The sequence below is a fragment of the Brachionichthys hirsutus genome, chromosome 6 (genome assembly GCF_040956055.1).
Source record: "Brachionichthys hirsutus isolate HB-005 chromosome 6, CSIRO-AGI_Bhir_v1, whole genome shotgun sequence".
Taxonomy (NCBI): Eukaryota; Metazoa; Chordata; class Actinopteri; order Lophiiformes; family Brachionichthyidae; genus Brachionichthys; species Brachionichthys hirsutus.
In genome coordinates, this window is record NC_090902.1 from 15,193,402 (window position 1) to 15,211,143 (window position 17,742).

At 51.0% G+C, this 17,742-nt stretch overlaps 2 protein-coding genes across 2 annotated transcripts; both read left to right on the plus strand.

Annotated features, from left to right (window-relative positions):
* The first annotated feature begins 2,345 nt into the window (after nt 1-2,345).
* LOC137894705 (magnesium transporter protein 1-like) lies at nt 2,346-10,793 on the plus strand. Its single transcript, XM_068740157.1, has 10 exons — nt 2,346-2,465; nt 3,687-3,856; nt 3,928-4,045; nt 4,825-4,965; nt 5,047-5,187; nt 5,862-5,951; nt 7,708-7,771; nt 7,963-8,037; nt 10,099-10,189; nt 10,258-10,793. Exons 1-10 carry the CDS (start codon nt 2,385-2,387, stop codon nt 10,271-10,273), a joined length of 987 nt encoding a protein of 328 aa, XP_068596258.1. The 5' UTR covers nt 2,346-2,384; the 3' UTR covers nt 10,274-10,793.
* Nucleotides 10,794-12,128: 1,335 nt separating this feature from the next.
* igbp1 (immunoglobulin (CD79A) binding protein 1) lies at nt 12,129-17,374 on the plus strand. Its single transcript, XM_068740516.1, has 3 exons — nt 12,129-12,612; nt 15,459-15,785; nt 16,457-17,374. The coding sequence occupies exons 1-3, from the start codon at nt 12,136-12,138 to the stop codon at nt 16,706-16,708; spliced, it is 1,056 nt and encodes a 351-aa protein (XP_068596617.1). The 5' UTR covers nt 12,129-12,135; the 3' UTR covers nt 16,709-17,374.
* Nucleotides 17,375-17,742: the final 368 nt, after the last annotated feature.

Sequence of the window (17,742 nt, forward strand, 5' to 3'; positions counted from 1 at the left end):
ACTACGTAGTACTGGGCTTTCGCTCTGTTCACACGTGATCGGAATGATGCAATGGGAAATACCGAGGCGGCACACGCATGCGGACAGTAGGAATACGGAATGGAGGCTACCGTGGCGAACTCGTTTGCTTTGCCGTTTCTTGATATTCGGTGCTTACCGGATGGTAACCATAATTTTCACATTTGTGTTTTTCCGTACAGATTTTCTTCTACGCCGTACACGTCTTAAAATGCATAAAAACCGTACTTTGTACGGCAAAAACGTACTGGTTGACAGGTATGTAGATGAATATATAGTGTTGTTGTCTACGAATACTCAGTGATGTCCAACGCAGTGATGAGCGAGATATTTTACGTTTGAAATGAAATGTAGGGCTGCATGCTACGGTACGGTAGCTATATCACCATAATCAATAACAGATAGAAAAGTGGCTTCCACAAGTTTTTTTCTTTTCAGAGAATGTAAAAAAAACTATTTATTCCGAAAAATAAAAGCAGATCTACAATTTGAGTTCCTTAAGTAAATTAGAGATATGCACAATAAATGAAAGCTTTTCATCAATCCATATTCCCAAATGCTTGTAGGTGGACACCTTTGCATTGAATTTGGTTTTATGGGAATGTAAAGCCACGTTTACACCCTTCAAAGTGGTTTGTAATATCTGAAATGCGGACTGAAGTACTTCGATCGCCTGAGCTGCAGAGGGAGCAGATGTACAGACAGCCGCATATAAATGAAATTTAACTTGAATGTGTTTATGTCATTTATTAAAATTGAAAATGAATTAGAAGCCAAAATGCAATCTTGAGGGAACAAATTTAGTTTTCCACAGAAAGTGCGATTTGTGGCCCTCTGCTTGGACACATTGCGTTCTACCGAGTGAGTTGTTTTTAAACCATTAAAGAGCCCGGGAAGCAAAGCCAGCATACCTGAGTTTGCGTTAAAGATGATTGGCTGATTCGAAAGCTCGAGAGAGATGTGCAACCACAATGCTGTTTTCTGTCCAGGACACCAGTCACCATTTGTTACAGCGACGGGACAACGAGCACTTTCTCTAAAGTCAGACTGATGCTCACATACATTACCAGAACAAAAACATTGCAACGGCAGAACTATTTTTGCTACTTTGGAAATGAGACGATCGTTGTTTAAATCAGAAGTCTCCGCCTTGATGGACGAGAAGAACATATGCAGTTTTCCAAACTGTAGGCATTGTGCACATATTAATTAGTAATTTATTGTAATTTATGTAAGTTATTTATGGTCATTCATTGTCATTTTGCATCAGTGGTGTAATTTATTTTAGATTAATTGTTAGTTTGCACTGGCGGTGTAAAATCATTTTATTTTTGTTTTTCTAATGTTACGTTGCATCAATTGAGTTATTGAATATTGGATTTATTTTTATTTGTATTGTTAATTGTGGATGATTTATGTACGAAGGACTTTCAACGGAAACAAAACCGCAAGGGCTTTTAGAAATGCTCCTCTTAGACAGGATGTTTGACTGTATTTGTACTGTAATACATGCTACTGTGTGACTGTACTTGTACTCTAACATTCTATCTAATAAATATCTTCATCATCATCGTGTTAGTTTGAAGACTTAAATTGAGAATATTTGCAGTCGGCTCAGCGATTGTGTCTGCAGCTGTCTTTAAGAGGAACGGATCCAGGATTCTGCCTTTGAGCTTTGTGGACTCGAGTGAATGCGATGGGTTCCTGTTTCAGTTACAGGGGATGAAGACCATGGGTCAGAAGGGTGTGGGGTCAGACGCTGACCCTGCATTGATAAAGTGTTGATGAACTGATTCACAATAACAGCTGTGTACTTTAATTCAACCGAGTCAACCTGAATATTGGCAGGAAGAGGAAGCTTTGAACTAGCATTAGTATCTGATAGGGATTTGATTCTGCTGATGGGCGGGGGCAGCATGTGAAAAAGAAGAAAACAATTTTTTTTTTGGTCTCCGGTATTGTTCAGGGGGCCGGGCCATAGTTTGGGGACCCCTGGTTTAAAGAGTAACAGAGTACTTTCAAACATTCTGAGTACCAAGAGAGCCAGGCCCAATTTAAATCACCAAATGAAACACCAGGATCTCGGTCTCTTGAGCTTTAGTGACTGAGAAGGTAACTGAACAAATTCATTTTGATTTGACGAACATGGCGCCTCCTCCATCGGTCTGTGCGCCGATTGTTACCGACGACCACCGGGGAACAAACCGAACCTCGCAGCTCCAGTCCCGGTCCGGCCCTGGAGAGACCAACTGACCCGATCCCGACCAGAAGGTGGCGGTAGTGCCCTTCATAAAGGTGGCCAGCCACCGATAAAACTCACGAAGAAGAGGAAGAGGAGCCCAATCGGAAGCGGACAGGCGGACAGGATGTTGGGGAGACTTTGCTTCTGCCTCTCGGCCCTCTTTTTCTTCTACGATCACTCCGCGTCCGCGCAGGGCAAGAAGGAGGTGAGCTTCGCCCCGCGGAGAAACTTCTCCCGAGTTGGCGACGTGTTCAGGAAGTTTCTCGTCGTCCATTCTCCAAGCTAATGCTACGTGGCTAATCTGCGGCGATGAGTGTCGTCACCGCGGCGGCATACGTCACTATGACGTCAAAACGTTTATAAAAAAGGATTAAACGCATGTTTGTTTCTGAAGACTCTTCCCATGAATATATTTGATAAAGCTTGATTTTTTTTAGTTGTGAATTTTAAAGGTACATTTTCTGCATGTAAACCAGCAAATCTCGAATTAAAGCAAAGAAACGAGTCTTTGAATGTCCAAGTGACGCCGGTGTTTGGATGTCTCCCGTGTCTCCTGCGTGTCCTGTGTCTCCTGCGTGTCCCGTGTCTCCTGCGTGTCCTGTGTCTCCTGCGTGTCTCCTGCGTGTCTCCTGTGTGTCCCGTGTCTCCTGCGTGTCCTGTGTGTCCCGTGTCTCCTGCGTGTCCTGTGTCTCCTGCGTGTCCCGTGTCTCCTGCGTGTCCTGTGTCTCCTGCGTGTCTCCTGCGTGTCTCCTGCGTGTCTCCTGTGTGTCCCGTGTCTCCTGCGTGTCTCCTGCTTGTCTCCTGCGTGTCTCCTGTGTGTCCCGTGTCTCCTGCGTGTCTCCTGCGTGTCTCGTGTCTCCTGCGTGTCCCGTGTCTCCTGCGTGTCCCGTGTCTCCTGCGTGTCCTGTGTCTCCTGCGTGTCTCCTGCGTGTCTCCTGTGTGTCCCGTGTCTCCTGCGTGTCCTGTGTCTCCTGTGTGTCCCGTGTCTCCTGCGTGTCCTGTGTCTCCTGCGTGTCCCGTGTCTCCTGCGTGTCCTGTGTCTCCTGCGTGTCTCCTGTGTGTCCCGTGTCTCCTGCGTGTCTCCTGCTTGTCTCCTGCGTGTCTCCTGTGTGTCCCGTGTCTCCTGCGTGTCTCCTGCGTGTCTCGTGTCTCCTGCGTGTCCCGTGTCTCCTGCGTGTCCCGTGTCTCCTGCGTGTCTCCTGTGTGTCCCGTGTCTCCTGTGTGTCCCGTGTCTCCTGTGTGTCCCGTGTCTCCTGTGTGTCTCCCGCGTCTCCTGTGTGTCTCCCGCGTCTCCTGTGTGTCTCCCGCGTCTCCTGTGTGTCTCCCGCGTCTCCTGTGTGTCTCCCGTGTCTCCTGCGTGTCCCGTGTCTCCTGTGTGTCCCGTGTCTCCTGCGTGTCTCCCGTGTCTCCTGCGTGTCCCGTGCAGACGCTGATGTCGGAGAAGCTAACCCAGATGATGGACTGGACCGCCAAGCGCTCGGTCATCAGGCTGAACGCAGAGAAGTTTCACCGCTTCGTCAAGGCCCCGCCCAGGAACTACTCGGTGGTGGTCATGTTCACGGCGCTGCAGCCGCAGAGGCAGTGTGGAGTCTGCAAGTAAGAACCGGAACCAGAACCAGAACCAGAACCGGCGAGGAGGGGGTCCTTATCTGAACGTCTCGTTCCAGGCAGGCTGACGAGGAGTTCCAGGTCCTGGCTAACTCCTGGCGCTACTCCTCTGCCTTTACCAACAAAGTCTTCTTTGCGTCTGTGGACTTCGACGAGGGCTCCGACGTCTTTCAGATGGTGAGACGGCTTCTTGTTTCTGCGTCTCCGGGGCCGTCGTCCTTCGTCCGATCGTTGAGACGCCGGGCCGTCCAATCGTGTGACGGACGAGTCGGGGTCCTGACTGGGAGCGCGCTCGGTCGTAAGCGGTTTGGCTTGCGTTAGTGTCGCGTCCTTTTGTCAAGTGTGCAGAGAACTATCAGCTGCACACGCACACGCACACACACACGCACACACACACACACACACACACACACACTACAAAGGCTTTCAGCAGGTGTGAACAGTCATTTATTGATCTACAAAGTAAATCCAATCAATATTTGGTGTGACCAGCCTTCGGGATTTGAGGGAACCCTGCCGGGCTGTTCCGGACTCCTGCCGGGCTGTTCCGGACTCCTGCCGGGCTGTTCCAGACTCCTGCTGTGGCTGGGGGGGGGCCGCCTCGCGCCTCTAATCCTCATTAGACTCTGATCAGAGCCAGAACCCCCCTTTGGGCCGCTTTCCTGCTGCAGGATACGTCTGAGGCCCGATGGATAACCGTTAATGCTAATCCATCCCAACTCCGCTCGCACGGAGGCAGGGCTGGGCAGCAGCCCCCCACCGGTGGGTGAGTGTGTCCCCCGGCTGTCCCCCAGCTGTCCCTCGAGGGGGGGGCGGGCTAAATATGACGCCGCCCACCGGAGACTCTGCATCAGACGACGAGGACGGACGTCTGACTGGGACGAAACGGCATGTTTAGAGCGTCTCCGTTCACCCGTGTCCCCCATCGTGTCCCCCATCGTGTCCCCGTGTCGCAGCTCAACATGAATTCCGCGCCGACCTTCCTGCACTTCCCCCCCCGAGGGAAGCCCCGCAGGTCTGACAGCTACGAGCTGCAGGTCAGAGGCTTCGCAGCCGAGCAGCTGGCCAGATGGGTGGCCGACCGGACCGATGTGCAGGTGAGGACGGAGGGAGGAGTCCGTCTTCAGGCCTGCTGGACCCGAGCCGTCTCCCTGATTGCTGGTCTCGCCCGTTTCTAGATTCGTGTCATTCGCCCTCCGAACTACGCCGGGCCGCTGCTGCTGGGCTTCCTGCTGGCGGTGATCGGAGGCCTGGCGTATCTACGGAGGAACAACCTGGAGTTTCTCTTCAACAAGAATGTCTGGGCCTTCTCTGGACTGGTATGGACGCACGCACACACACACACACACACACACACACGCACGCACGCACGTGAACAAACGAGTACATGGAAGTTTTCCCTACAACAGGAACAACAAAAGAGCCCCCCCCAAACACCCTCCTCACCTTGCAGAGATGATTATCCCATATCCCCCCACTAGGACCCTGCGGTTCCAAAATGCTGGCCTGCTATTGGTGACAACTTTCAAGAGCAGACAGGGGGGCGGAGCTTCCAGTTATCAGGCTCCTTTTATTATGGAATCAGCTCCCTGATTGGTTCGTGAGACAGACACCATCTGTGTTCAAGAGTAGACTAACGGCCGAGGTTCAAAGCAAGCCGAGGCGATATCAGATATCAGAAGTGATCGTGGAGGTGTTGCTGACCTCTGATTGGTCGGACGGATCGTCGGCAGCATCACTGACTGACGGGAAACGGTGAAGGTCAAAGCAGACCATTGGAGATGATAAGAATTCCCAATCCTGAACTTATCCAACACGCGTTGAAAGCTTTATTTTTGAGATGTGATTATTTGTCTGTAGCACCAGAAAGGCCGACATATTTTAATCACAATTAATGTTGAGGCTCAATATCGATTGAAATCCTAAATGCAGAGAATTTGTTTTTTCATGTAAATATATCCTGATCTTTGTGGTGTCATCCTCTCTGTTTCAGTGCTTTGCGCTGATCATGACTTCGGGCCAGATGTGGAACCACATCAGAGGACCCCCGTATGCACACAAGAACCCCAGCACTGGACAAGTGGTAAGCCCGACTGTCAGAGACGAGGAGCTTGATCAAGCAGAAGGACGTGAAAAAGCACACTCTGAGGTGTGTGCAGACGGAAACCTGGTGCTATGACTCTGAGGTGTATGCAGACGGAAACCTGGTGCTATGACTCTGAGGTGTATGCAGACGGAAACCTGGTGCTATGACTGAGGTGTATGCAGACGGAAACCTGGTGCTATGACTCTGAGGTGTGTGCAGATAGAAACCTGGTGCTATGACTCTGAGGTGTATGCAGATAGAAACCTGGTGCTATGACTCTGAGGTGTATGCAGACGGAAACCTGGTGCTATGACTCTGAGGTGTATGCAGACGGAAGCCTGGCGCTATGACTCTGAGGTGTATGCAGGCGGAAACCTGGTGCTATGACTCTGAGGTGTATGCAGGCGGAAACCTGGTGCTATGACTGAGGTGTATGCAGACGGAAACCTGGTGCTATGACTGAGGTGTATGCAGACGGAAACCTGGTGCTATGACTCTGAGGTGCATGCAGATAGAAACCTGGTGCTACGACTCTGAGGTGTATGATGACCACCGGCTTGAGTGGGAGGAGTAAAGAACTCAAGCTCAGTGTGTTGAAGTCAGGACAAATGAGTTCAGCTGAAATACCAGAAATCCTACTTGGGTATGTTCAGCAGATATTTCTACTGCGTTGCTTGTTCTCATGTTTCAGTGAACCATGTAAAGCAATGTAATCAGAGTACTTGACTGTGTGTGCTTGCGTGTATTCAGAGTACTTGACTGTGTGTGCTTGCGTGTAATCAGAGTACTTGACTGCGTGTAATCAGGGTACTTGACTGCGTGTAATCAGGGTACTTGACTGCGTGTAATCAGGGTACTTGACCGCGTGTAATCAGGGTACTCGACCGCGTGTAATCAGGGTACTTGACCGCGTGTAATCAGAGTACTTGACCGCGTGTAATCAGGGTACTTGACTGCGTGTAATCAGGGTACTTGACCGCGTGTAATCAGGGTACTTGACTGCGTGTAATCAGGGTACTTGACCGCGTGTAATCAGGGTACTTGACCGCGTGTAATCAGAGTACTTGACTGCGTGTAATCAGGGTACTTGACCGCGTGTAATCAGAGTACTTGACCGCGTGTAATCAGGGTACTTGACCGCGTGTAATCAGGGTACTTGACCGCGTGTAATCAGGGTACTTGACTGCGTGTAATCAGGGTACTTGACCGCGTGTAATCAGGGTACTTGACCGCGTGTAATCAGAGTACTTGGCCGCGTGTAATCAGGGTACTTGACCGCGTGTAATCAGGGTACTTGACCGCGTGTAATCAGGGTACTTGACTGCGTGTAATCAGGGTACTTGACCGCGTGTAATCAGGGTACTTGACCGCGTGTAATCAGGGTACTTGACCGCGTGTAATCAGGGTACTTGACCGCGTGTAATCAGGGTACTTGACCGCGTGTAATCAGGGTACTTGACCGCGTGTAATCAGGGTACTTGACCGCGTGTAATCAGGGTACTTGACCGCGTGTAATCAGGGTACTTGACCGCGTGTAATCAGGGTACTTGACCGCGTGTAATCAGAGTACTTGACTGCGTGTAATCAGGGTACTTGACCGCGTGTAATCAGAGTACTTGACTGTGTGCTTGCGTGTAATCAGAGTACTTGACTGCGTGTATTCAGAGTACTTGACTGCGTGTAATCAGAGTACTTGACTGCGTGTAATCAGAGTACTCGACCGCGTGTAATCAGAGTACTTGACTACTTGCAGAGCTACATCCATGGCAGCAGTCAGGCCCAGTTCGTGGCAGAGACTCACATCGTCCTGCTCTTCAGTATCCTTCAGCTTCAGCAGAGAGTCTAGAGAGCAGCTCCATCGAGTTTCAGTGCTGCTCCACGGGACGTCCTGTGCACCCGTCCCCCCCCGTCCCCCCCCCCGTCTCAATGTGGCGCCCGGGAGGCCGAGCTGTTCCGTTGGATGGAGCTTCCGTCTGCTTGTTGTCTCAACCTTGACCCCGACCATCAGATGGCGCCATCACCGTGGGGATGGTGCTGCTCTGTGAAGCTGCTACGTCTGACATGGAGATCGGCAAGAGGAAGAGTACGTAACGCACACGCACACACACACACAGACACACACACAGACGCACTCGCACAGACGCACTCGCACAGACGCACTCGCACAGACGCACTCACACAGACGCACTCACACACACGCACACAGACAGACACGCACACAGACAGACACGCACACAGACACAGGCACGCACACGGACACAGGCACGCACACGGACACAGACACGCACACGGACACAGACACGCACACGGACAGACACGCACACGGACAGACACGCACACAGACACACACTCACACCGTCGGCAGGTAATTCTGAGTATTCCACGCGTTTCGTCTTCAAGGTTCGTTTACTGTCTTTGTTTTTTAAATCTCATTCTCTCCAAAGACTAAACACAATAAAAACAAAACTGAATATTCATGGAACTAGTAGTAATACTTTGGAAATAGAAAATTAATAATTAAACTCCTATTTTGCTAATTCAGTGGAGCAACTCGCTGCAAGTTTTAAAAGTCCCATATTCTACCCTCTTTCTAAAAGTTAACGCAGTTCTCCAGCACGTATATGAAATATCTGCTGCAGGACAGCGTCCCTCATTTCTGTCTCCAACAGATGCTGCAGGACAGCGTCCCTCATGTCTGTCTCAAACAGATGCTGCAGGACAGCGTCCCTCATGTCTGTCTCAAACAGATGCTGCAGGACAGCGTCCCTCATTTCTGTCTCAAACAGATGATGCAGGACAGCGTCCCTCATTTCTGTCTCAAACGGATGCTGCAGGACAGCGTCCCTCATTTCTGTCTCAAACGGATGATGCAGGACAGCGTCCCTCATTTCTGTCTCAAACGGATGCTGCAGGACAGCGTCCCTCATTTCTGTCTCAAACGGATGATGCAGGACAGCGTCCCTCATTTCTGTCTCAAACGGATGATGCAGGACAGCGTCCCTCATTTCTGTCTCAAACGGATGCTGCAGGACAGCGTCCCTCATTTCTGTCTCAAACGGATGATGCAGGACAGCGTCCCTCATTTCTGTCTCAAACGGATGCTGCAGGACAGCGTCCCTCATTTCTGTCTCAAACAGATGCTGCAGGACAGCGTCCCTCATTTCTGTCTCAAACAGATGATGCAGGACAGCGTCCCTCATTTCTGTCTCAAACGGATGCTGCAGGACAGCGTCCCTCATTTCTGTCTCAAACGGATGATGCAGGACAGCGTCCCTCATTTCTGTCTCAAACGGATGCTGCAGGACAGCGTCCCTCATTTCTGTCTCAAACGGATGATGCAGGACAGCGTCCCTCATTTCTGTCTCAAACGGATGATGCAGGACAGCGTCCCTCATTTCTGTCTCAAACGGATGCTGCAGGACAGCGTCCTTCATTTCTGTCTCAAACGGATGATGCAGGACAGCGTCCCTCATTTCTGTCTCAAACGGATGCTGCAGGACAGCGTCCCTCATTTCTGTCTCAAACAGATGCTGCAGGACAGCGTCCCTCATTTCCAGGAACAGTTAACATTTTAAAGTGATCCAGAATTCTGGATCACTCTAAAATGTTTGTTTACATTACAGTCGACGGAGCTTCAACATGGTTTCCTCAGTATCTTGGTTGATTATTGATTATGGGATTTGGCACAGTCGGGGGGGGGGGGTGGGGGGGTCTCTCCACCGAATTTCATCTGGATCGGATCCAGAACGAGGTCGGGAACAAATATTACATTTTAACAGTGAAACCCATTTATGGATTCAAGAATCAATCAACTCAAATGTATTTATTATTTGAAAGGATAAAAGCCCCTGAGATGAAACGTCTCGTTTTCAAGAGGGTCCTGATCAGAGCAGACGAGCAAAGATCTGACGGACATGAAGGGAACGGACCAGAACCGCTGCGTGGCTCTGGACTCTCACCCGGACTAGCGGGGAGAGTAGTCTGATACTCCGTTTGTTGTACTAGTATCTGTAAACGGTCATCTTGTGGTGACGCCGTGCTCGTGCGTGTCAGTTGTGTGGGGGAGAGTAGTCTGATACTCCGTTTGTTGTACTAGTATCTGTAAACGGTCATCTTGTGGTGACGCCGTGCTCGTGTGTGTCAGTTGTGTGCGTTGCAGGCATCGGTCTGGTGATCCTGTTCTTCAGCTGGCTGTTGTCCATCTTCAGAGCAAAATACCACGGATACCCGTACAGGTAACCCGACACCGAGCCCGCCGAGCCCGGGACGAAGGCTCCTTTCTGATTGGTTGTGTCTGTTTCAGCTTCCTGATGAGCTAGTTTCCCAGCATCCTCTGCTTTCATCACTCGTATGAACTCCAGGCCAAGCGGGGGGGGGGGGGGGCTCTCCATGGGAAGGATCCCACTCATCTGGCCATCAACACTGTGCCTTCCTTCACAATGACTCAGCAAGTTTTGACGAATCGATCAGGATTTGTAATTTTGAATAGTTGAGTCTGGAAATCTGTCCGTGTCTTGATTTTTCAATGATTCTGTGTGTTTTTTTAATGTACTGTATTATATTATGTCATGTTATATCAAAGGATATGACATCATAAAGATGAGGGGGGGGCTGGAGACAGAACGGTCTAAAAGTTTGATCCGGCTCATTTTTATAGCCCGGATCATCTGGTGGTGTCGGGTTTCACCGATCCGAACGACGAGCTGCTTGTTGAAGACTGAAGCCGCCATTTTCAGGACGATGTCGCGACATCTTAGCCTCTAAATACCTAACAGTTAGTCTTATTCCAGTTCTCGCTGTAGAATTAACTGGGGGGGGGGCAGCTTTACCTCTGCTCACCCCTCAGCTGGGGGGGGGGCGTGCTCCTTTTGAAAATGCCCATCACCTCTCTTGGTGTTGCGGGGATGCTGTTGGGCGTGTGGGGGGGGGGGGGGGGGGCTTTCTTCTCGCCTTCTGTGTTGGACGTCTTTGTTCTTCCACCACTGCCGGGTGGGTTCGGGTTCGGTTCCGGTTTCTACGTCGGTGTGGGTTCTCAGGCACATTCGCTCATGAAAACGCTTTTCAGACGGAAGGCGGGACGGAATGTTCCGTCTGAGATGACTTCCTGTCATTAAAAGCCCCGACTGCCTTTGTGTCGTGTGTTCTTTCAGTTCCAGCCCGAATCATAGCTGGACTACAAACGAGTGGCAACAGATTACAGCTCAGGTGAACGGCTTGGGCGGAGAGACGGAGGTGGAGGTGGAGTGTCCCCCCCCCCCCCGGACAGACACGGGACCGTGTCGTGAATCGTTGTTCACTTCGGCTTGGAAGAGGGTATTGCAATTGGGTCCGTTTGTCCGTTTGTCTGTCTGTCTGTCCGAGCGCATAACTGAGAAACGAGTAACCCAATCGACTTGGAATTTTTACACAAGCAAGGTTCTGTCTGTGGCTCGGTCCTCCCCGAGAATGGCGTTGATCCGGATCTGGATCCAGATTCTAGAATTTTTTAAAGGATTCTTTAACATTGCGAGGCAGGGCAACTTTTTTGACATTTTTCTTAATTTCTTCAAAACGCATGGCGGTACGGATCTGAAAAAAATCACACATAAGTACTCCTTAAAGGTCTATTACCAGGACTAATTTCGTCCGGATCCGGATCACAATCCGGATCTGAGAGCTAATTTACGTTCTAAAATCGGCATCTTTCAGGAGTCCATCCCGACCTCAATTTTGGAGCTAGAGGCTTCAGATTTGGTGTGAACACTCATAGTCCATTCTAGTTTCATATATGTTACAGTTGTAGTTGTATCTTGTCCTGTTCCGGAGCAGCAAGCTAGAGCAGGTTTGGCCCCTCTGATCCGGAAGCCCTGTTTACTGTCTCACAAGATCCAATAGTCTATTGGAGGCGGAGTCTGCAGTCTCTGACTGTCTTTCTAGTCGTTAGTTTCAGGAACATGGCGGACTTTTCTTTTTGCTCCTGTCAGAAACGTCTCCATCATTCTTGGTGTGGTGCGTCGCTAAAACAAGTCCGGGTGACCCGGACCTCGGGTTCCGCCTGCAAAAGGACTGGCCATTCCAGTGGCCTGCTGTTCGCCCCGCCCCCTCATGGGGGCGTTCCCCGCAGTTTGAGAACGAAGAAGAATCAGAACCCTGCATTAGAAAGAGGAGAAGAAGAAGCGCCCGGAGAACAACACAACACAACATGGCGGCGTTAGAGCGCGATGCGGACGCGGGACACGCGTCCGACCCGGACGCGGAGCCCCTGAAGGTGTCCGACCTGCTGGACCGGGGCTGGAGGACGTTCGAGGAGCTGGACAGCACCCACGAGCCGCTGGCCTCGGCCGGCGTGCAGGCGCGCGTGCGGCGCGGCCTGAGGATGCTGGAGGAGGCGTCCGGAATGGTCGCTCAGCTCGACCTGTTCAGCAGCAACGAGGAGCTGGAGGAGGTCGCCACGGCGGACCTGAAGTACCTGCTGCTGCCGGCGCTGCTCGGCGGCCTCACCCTGAAGCGGGCCGGCCGGGCCGGGCGGGCCGGCCGGCTGGAGCTGGTCCGGACGGCCCGGGCCTACTTCATGGACTTCCTCAGGCGATGCAAGGAGTACAAGTTAGCGCAGTTTGAGCTGCCGACGTCCCGGGAAGGGGCCGACGGGGCGTCGCGGGGGGGAGGACCGACAGCAACGGTAAGCGTTCGGCTCAGCCCCGGCCCGGTACCGGTACCGGGTCGGGTCGGCAGTGCGCGGGTAACGCGTTCGCTTGAAACGTAACGGGTTCCTCCGTGTCCGTGGAAACGTCACGTTAAAAGTGAGCCGGTCACAGAACCGTTCTACTGGGGGGGGGGATCGGATCGGATCGGTCAAGGCCCGCCAGCAGCATCGTTAACCCACGGGACGCTGCTGGACACTGGATTACTGTGGGACAGAGACGAGGAAGAGGAGGAGGAGGAGGAGGAAGACGGGTCCACCAACAGCCAGAGAAGAGGGAATGGAAGAGGAGAGACGATGACGGGAAAAGATAGAGAGGTTGGACAGGATTAGAAATGAGACACTAAGAGGGACAGTGAAGGTTAGACGTTTTGGAGACGAGGTCAGAGAGACCAGACTTTGATGGTTTGGACATGTCCAGAGGAGAGACAGGGACTATATCGGTAGAAGGATGCTGAGGATGGAACTGCCAGGGAACAGGGCTAGAGGACGACCCAGGAGAAGAGACATGGACGTAGTGAGAGAGGACGATGCAAAGGACAGGGTGAAGTGGAGAACGTTCAGTAATCTGATTGGTTGATTCTCGCCTGAGGGATTGAGGGAGGGGTTTGTTTGTTTTCAGTAATCTGATTGGTTGATTCTCACCTGAGGGATTGAGGGAGGGGTTTGTTTGTTTTCAGTAATCTGATTGGTTGATTCTCACCTGAGGGATTGAGGGAGGGGTTTGTTTGTTTTCAGTAATCTGATTGGTTGATTCTCACCTGAGGGATTGAGGGAGGGGTTTGTTTGTTTTCAGTAATCTGATTGGTTGATTCTCACCTGAGGGATTGAGGGAGGGGTTTGTTTGTTTTCAGTAATCTGATTGGTTGATTCTCACCTGAGGGATTGAGGGAGGGGTTTGTTTGTTTTCAGTAATCTGATTGGTTGATTCTCACCTGAGGGATTGAGGGAGGGGCTTGTTTGTTTTCAGTAATCTGATTGGTTGATTCTCGCCTGAGGGATTGAGGGAGGGGTTTGTTTGTTTTCAGTAATCTGATTGGTTGATTCTCGCCTGAGGGATTGAGGGAGGGGTCTGTTTGTTTTCAGTAATCTGATTGGTTGATTCTCACCTGAGGGATTGAGGGAGGGGTTTGTTTGGTTTCAGTAATCTGATTGGTTGATTCTCGCCTGAGGGATTGAGGGAGGGGTCTGTTTGTTTTCAGTAATCTGATTGGTTGATTCTCACCTGAGGGATTGAGGGAGGGGTCTGTTTGTTTTCAGTAATCTGATTGGTTGATTCTCACCCGAGGGATTGAGGGAGGGGTTTGTTTGTTTTCAGTAATCTGATTGGTTGATTCTCACCTGAGGGATTGAGGGAGGGGTTTGTTTGTTTTCAGTAATCTGATTGGTTGATTCTCACCTGAGGGATTGAGGGAGGGGTTTGTTTGTTTTCAGTAATCTGATTGGTTGATTCTCACCTGAGGGATTGAGGGAGGGGTTTGTTTGTTTTCAGTAATCTGATTGGTTGATTCTCACCTGAGGGATTGAGGGAGGGGTTTGTTTGTTTTCAGTAATCTGATTGGTTGATTCTCACCTGAGGGATTGAGGGAGGGGTTTGTTTGTTTTCAGTAATCTGATTGGTTGATTCTCACCTGAGGGATTGAGGGAGGGGCTTGTTTGTTTTCAGTAATCTGATTGGTTGATTCTCGCCTGAGGGATTGAGGGAGGGGTTTGTTTGTTTTCAGTAATCTGATTGGTTGATTCTCGCCTGAGGGATTGAGGGAGGGGTCTGTTTGTTTTCAGTAATCTGATTGGTTGATTCTCACCTGAGGGATTGAGGGAGGGGTTTGTTTGGTTTCAGTAATCTGATTGGTTGATTCTCGCCTGAGGGATTGAGGGAGGGGTCTGTTTGTTTTCAGTAATCTGATTGGTTGATTCTCACCTGAGGGATTGAGGGAGGGGTCTGTTTGTTTTCAGTAATCTGATTGGTTGATTCTCACCCGAGGGATTGAGGGAGGGGTTTGTTTGTTTTCAGTAATCTGATTGGTTGATTCTCACCTGAGGGATTGAGGGAGGGGTTTGTTTGTTTTCAGTAATCTGATTGGTTGATTCTCACCCGAGGGATTGAGGGAGGGGTTTGTTTGTTTTCAGTAATCTGATTGGTTGATTCTCACCTGAGGGATTGAGGGAGGGGTTTGTTTGTTTTCAGTAATCTGATTGGTTGATTCTCACCTGAGGGATTGAGGGAGGGGCTTGTTTGTTTTCCTCACCAGCTCCGGTCTCCTTCAAGCCTGTTATCAGCAGGTCGTCCATTCGTCCATCCTGTTCCAGGTCATCGACTCTCATTCATCTTATTGACCCTTCCTACCTGGACACCTTGAAAGTTCAACTTTGACAATGGGCCTCACAGCGCCCCCTGCAGGACGAGAAAAACAATTGTACAGGCAATCCAAAAATTAGTTTTTACAGAAATGACTTAAATCCCGATCAAAAAAGCAAATTGGATCCAAATGTTATTTTTGTCGTTTCCATGGCGATGGCCAAAATTCCCCATGTTATTCTAATGCGGCCGAAAAACCTCCAATGATATAAAAATGACGTATGATGTATATTACCACGGAAACACCCCAAATTTGCCCTCTACATTCTCACACACGTGCCGGTCGTGAAAGTCAGTGACACCCATGCTGCATTTTTTACACGGTTGCCAAGGCGACGGCCAATGTGTCCCATGTTATCCCAATGCGGATTTGACTAAACATAAACCCCGACGGAGCGCTCGGCCGATCTTTAGTTTGGAACCCAACCGATGCAGGAACGGGTCAAAGTGCGCTCCTTGTTTTCAGCCCGCCTCGTCCGACCTGGTGTCCTTGGCTGCAAAGAGACAAGCTAAGATCGAGCGCTTCCGTCAGAAGAAGGAGCTGGAACGCAGGCTGTCGGATGTAAAGCGAGCGGTGGACGGCGGTCAAGCCGACGACGAGGTCTGCAGAGATTTCTACCTTCTGAATGTCAAGAGGTGGATCGCTCTGTCTCTGGAGGAAGTAGAGAGCATCGAGCAGGAGGTGGAGATCCTCGACAAGATGGATGCTCCCAAACCAGGAGGCGCCCTGCAGCCGGAGCCGCCCGGCAGGCCGGCCTTCAAACCCTTCGTCCTCACCAAGGACCAGGTGCAGGTGAGGCAGAACGGCTGACTCCATGTGGAGGGGGGAGACCCTCACTGACGGGTAATACTAGAATACTGCATGAGTACTTCATGCACGGTGAAGTAACTAGGACGGGGAGACGCTCACTGACGGGTAATACCAGAATACTACATGAGTACTTCATGCCCGGTAAAGTAACTAGGACGGGGAGACACTCGCTGATGGGTAATACTAGAATACTACATGAGTACTTCATGCACGGTGAAGTAACTAGGACGGGGAGACGCTCACTGATGGGTAATACTAGAATACTGCATGAGTACTTCATGCACGGTGAAGTAACTAGGACGGGGAGACGCTCACTGATGGGTAATACTAGAATACTACATGAGTACTTCATGCACGGTGAAGTAACTAGGACGGGGAGACGCTCACTGATGAGTAATACTAGAATACTACGTGAGTACTTCATGCACGGTAAAGTAACTAGGACGGGAAGTTACCCATTACTTCACTGACGGGAGAGACGAGACCTTTTACTTTTACACCAGCGTGCATAATGAGTCCTCCTGGCTTGGTCCCCCTCCTTAAGGAACCAATGCCTTCAGTAACGCCGTCTGAGCTCCCCCCAGGCATGCGCCCCCCCCCCCCCCCCCCATGATGCAGCAGCGAGTGACCGAACCCGTTTGCTCTCTCCTCAGGCCCAGGTGTTCGGGGCCGGTTATCCGAGCCTTCCCACCATGACGGTGGATGACTGGTACGATCAGCACAGGAAACGCGGGGTCCTGCCCGACCAGGGGGTCCCAGGGACCGCGGGGGAGGGCGCCGATGCACAGGAGGGGCAAGAGGAGGAAAAAGAGGAAACCGAAGAGTCCCTGCAGAAAGCGAGAGGCTGGGATGACTGGAAGGACACTCATCGCCGAGGCTACGGAAACCGCCACAACATGGGCTGACCGGCGGGTCCGGCCGGTGGGTCCAGCCGGCGGGTCCGGCCGGCGCGTGCACGGCCTCTGTCCGAGTAGGTTCAGAGGAAGTCTGGAGGTTGTTTGATTGTTCTGATCCTGAAAGCCCACGAGGGACCGGTTAGGAGCTGCCAGTCACTCCTCAGGAGGGATTGGGCAGTGCTTCTGAGTAACGGCTCGTCTGGGCCGGGTGGAGGCCGGGTGGAGGCGGGGTGGAGGCCGGTGGTGGTGCTTGTGATTCTGCTGTGTCATCAAATAAAGACTGATCGGACCCTGCTGCCACACGGGGGCGCTGCTTCATCCGCTGCAGCAGGAACGAGGGGCGCTCGTAGGAACCAGCACGAAACGACACCCGGTGCAATGAATATATTTATTAGATAGGATGTTAGGGTACAAGTACAGTCACACAGTAGAATGTTAGGGTACAAGTACAGTCACACAGTAGAATGTTAGGGTACAAGTACAGTCACACAGTAGCATGTATTACAGTACAAGTACAGTCACACAGTAGCATGTATTACAGTACAAGTACAGTCAAACATCCTGTCTAAGAGGAGCATTTCTAAAAAGCCCTTGCGGTCTTGTTTCCGTTGAAAGTCCTTCATACATAAATCATCGACATCCAGCTCTTTGACTCGCGGGCCACGATGGGTTCTAAGACTTACCAGAGGGGCGGGGCCATGAACAGAGGGGCGGGGCGTTTGCGTGAACTAATAAAAAGACATGTAAAAGCCATTTGGCCTTTTACAGGGAGAAGGTAAAATGAATGGGGTTTAATTATAAGATGTAATTTAATGGTAGAATTTGGGCAAGTCCAGGGGGGCGGAATTAAAAAGCCCCCGGGCTGTTTGCCCACGCCTGGTTTAGAGGTAGTGTCACCTTATTAAAAAAGGAGGCCAGCAGCGAGGGGCCAAGGACCTCACAGGAGAGCTCAAAGTCACCAGAGGCCTCGTGCGTCAACCTGCAGCCGCCTGCAATCACAGGAGTGGACAGAGAGGAAGTACCGGCACAGGAAGTACCGGCAC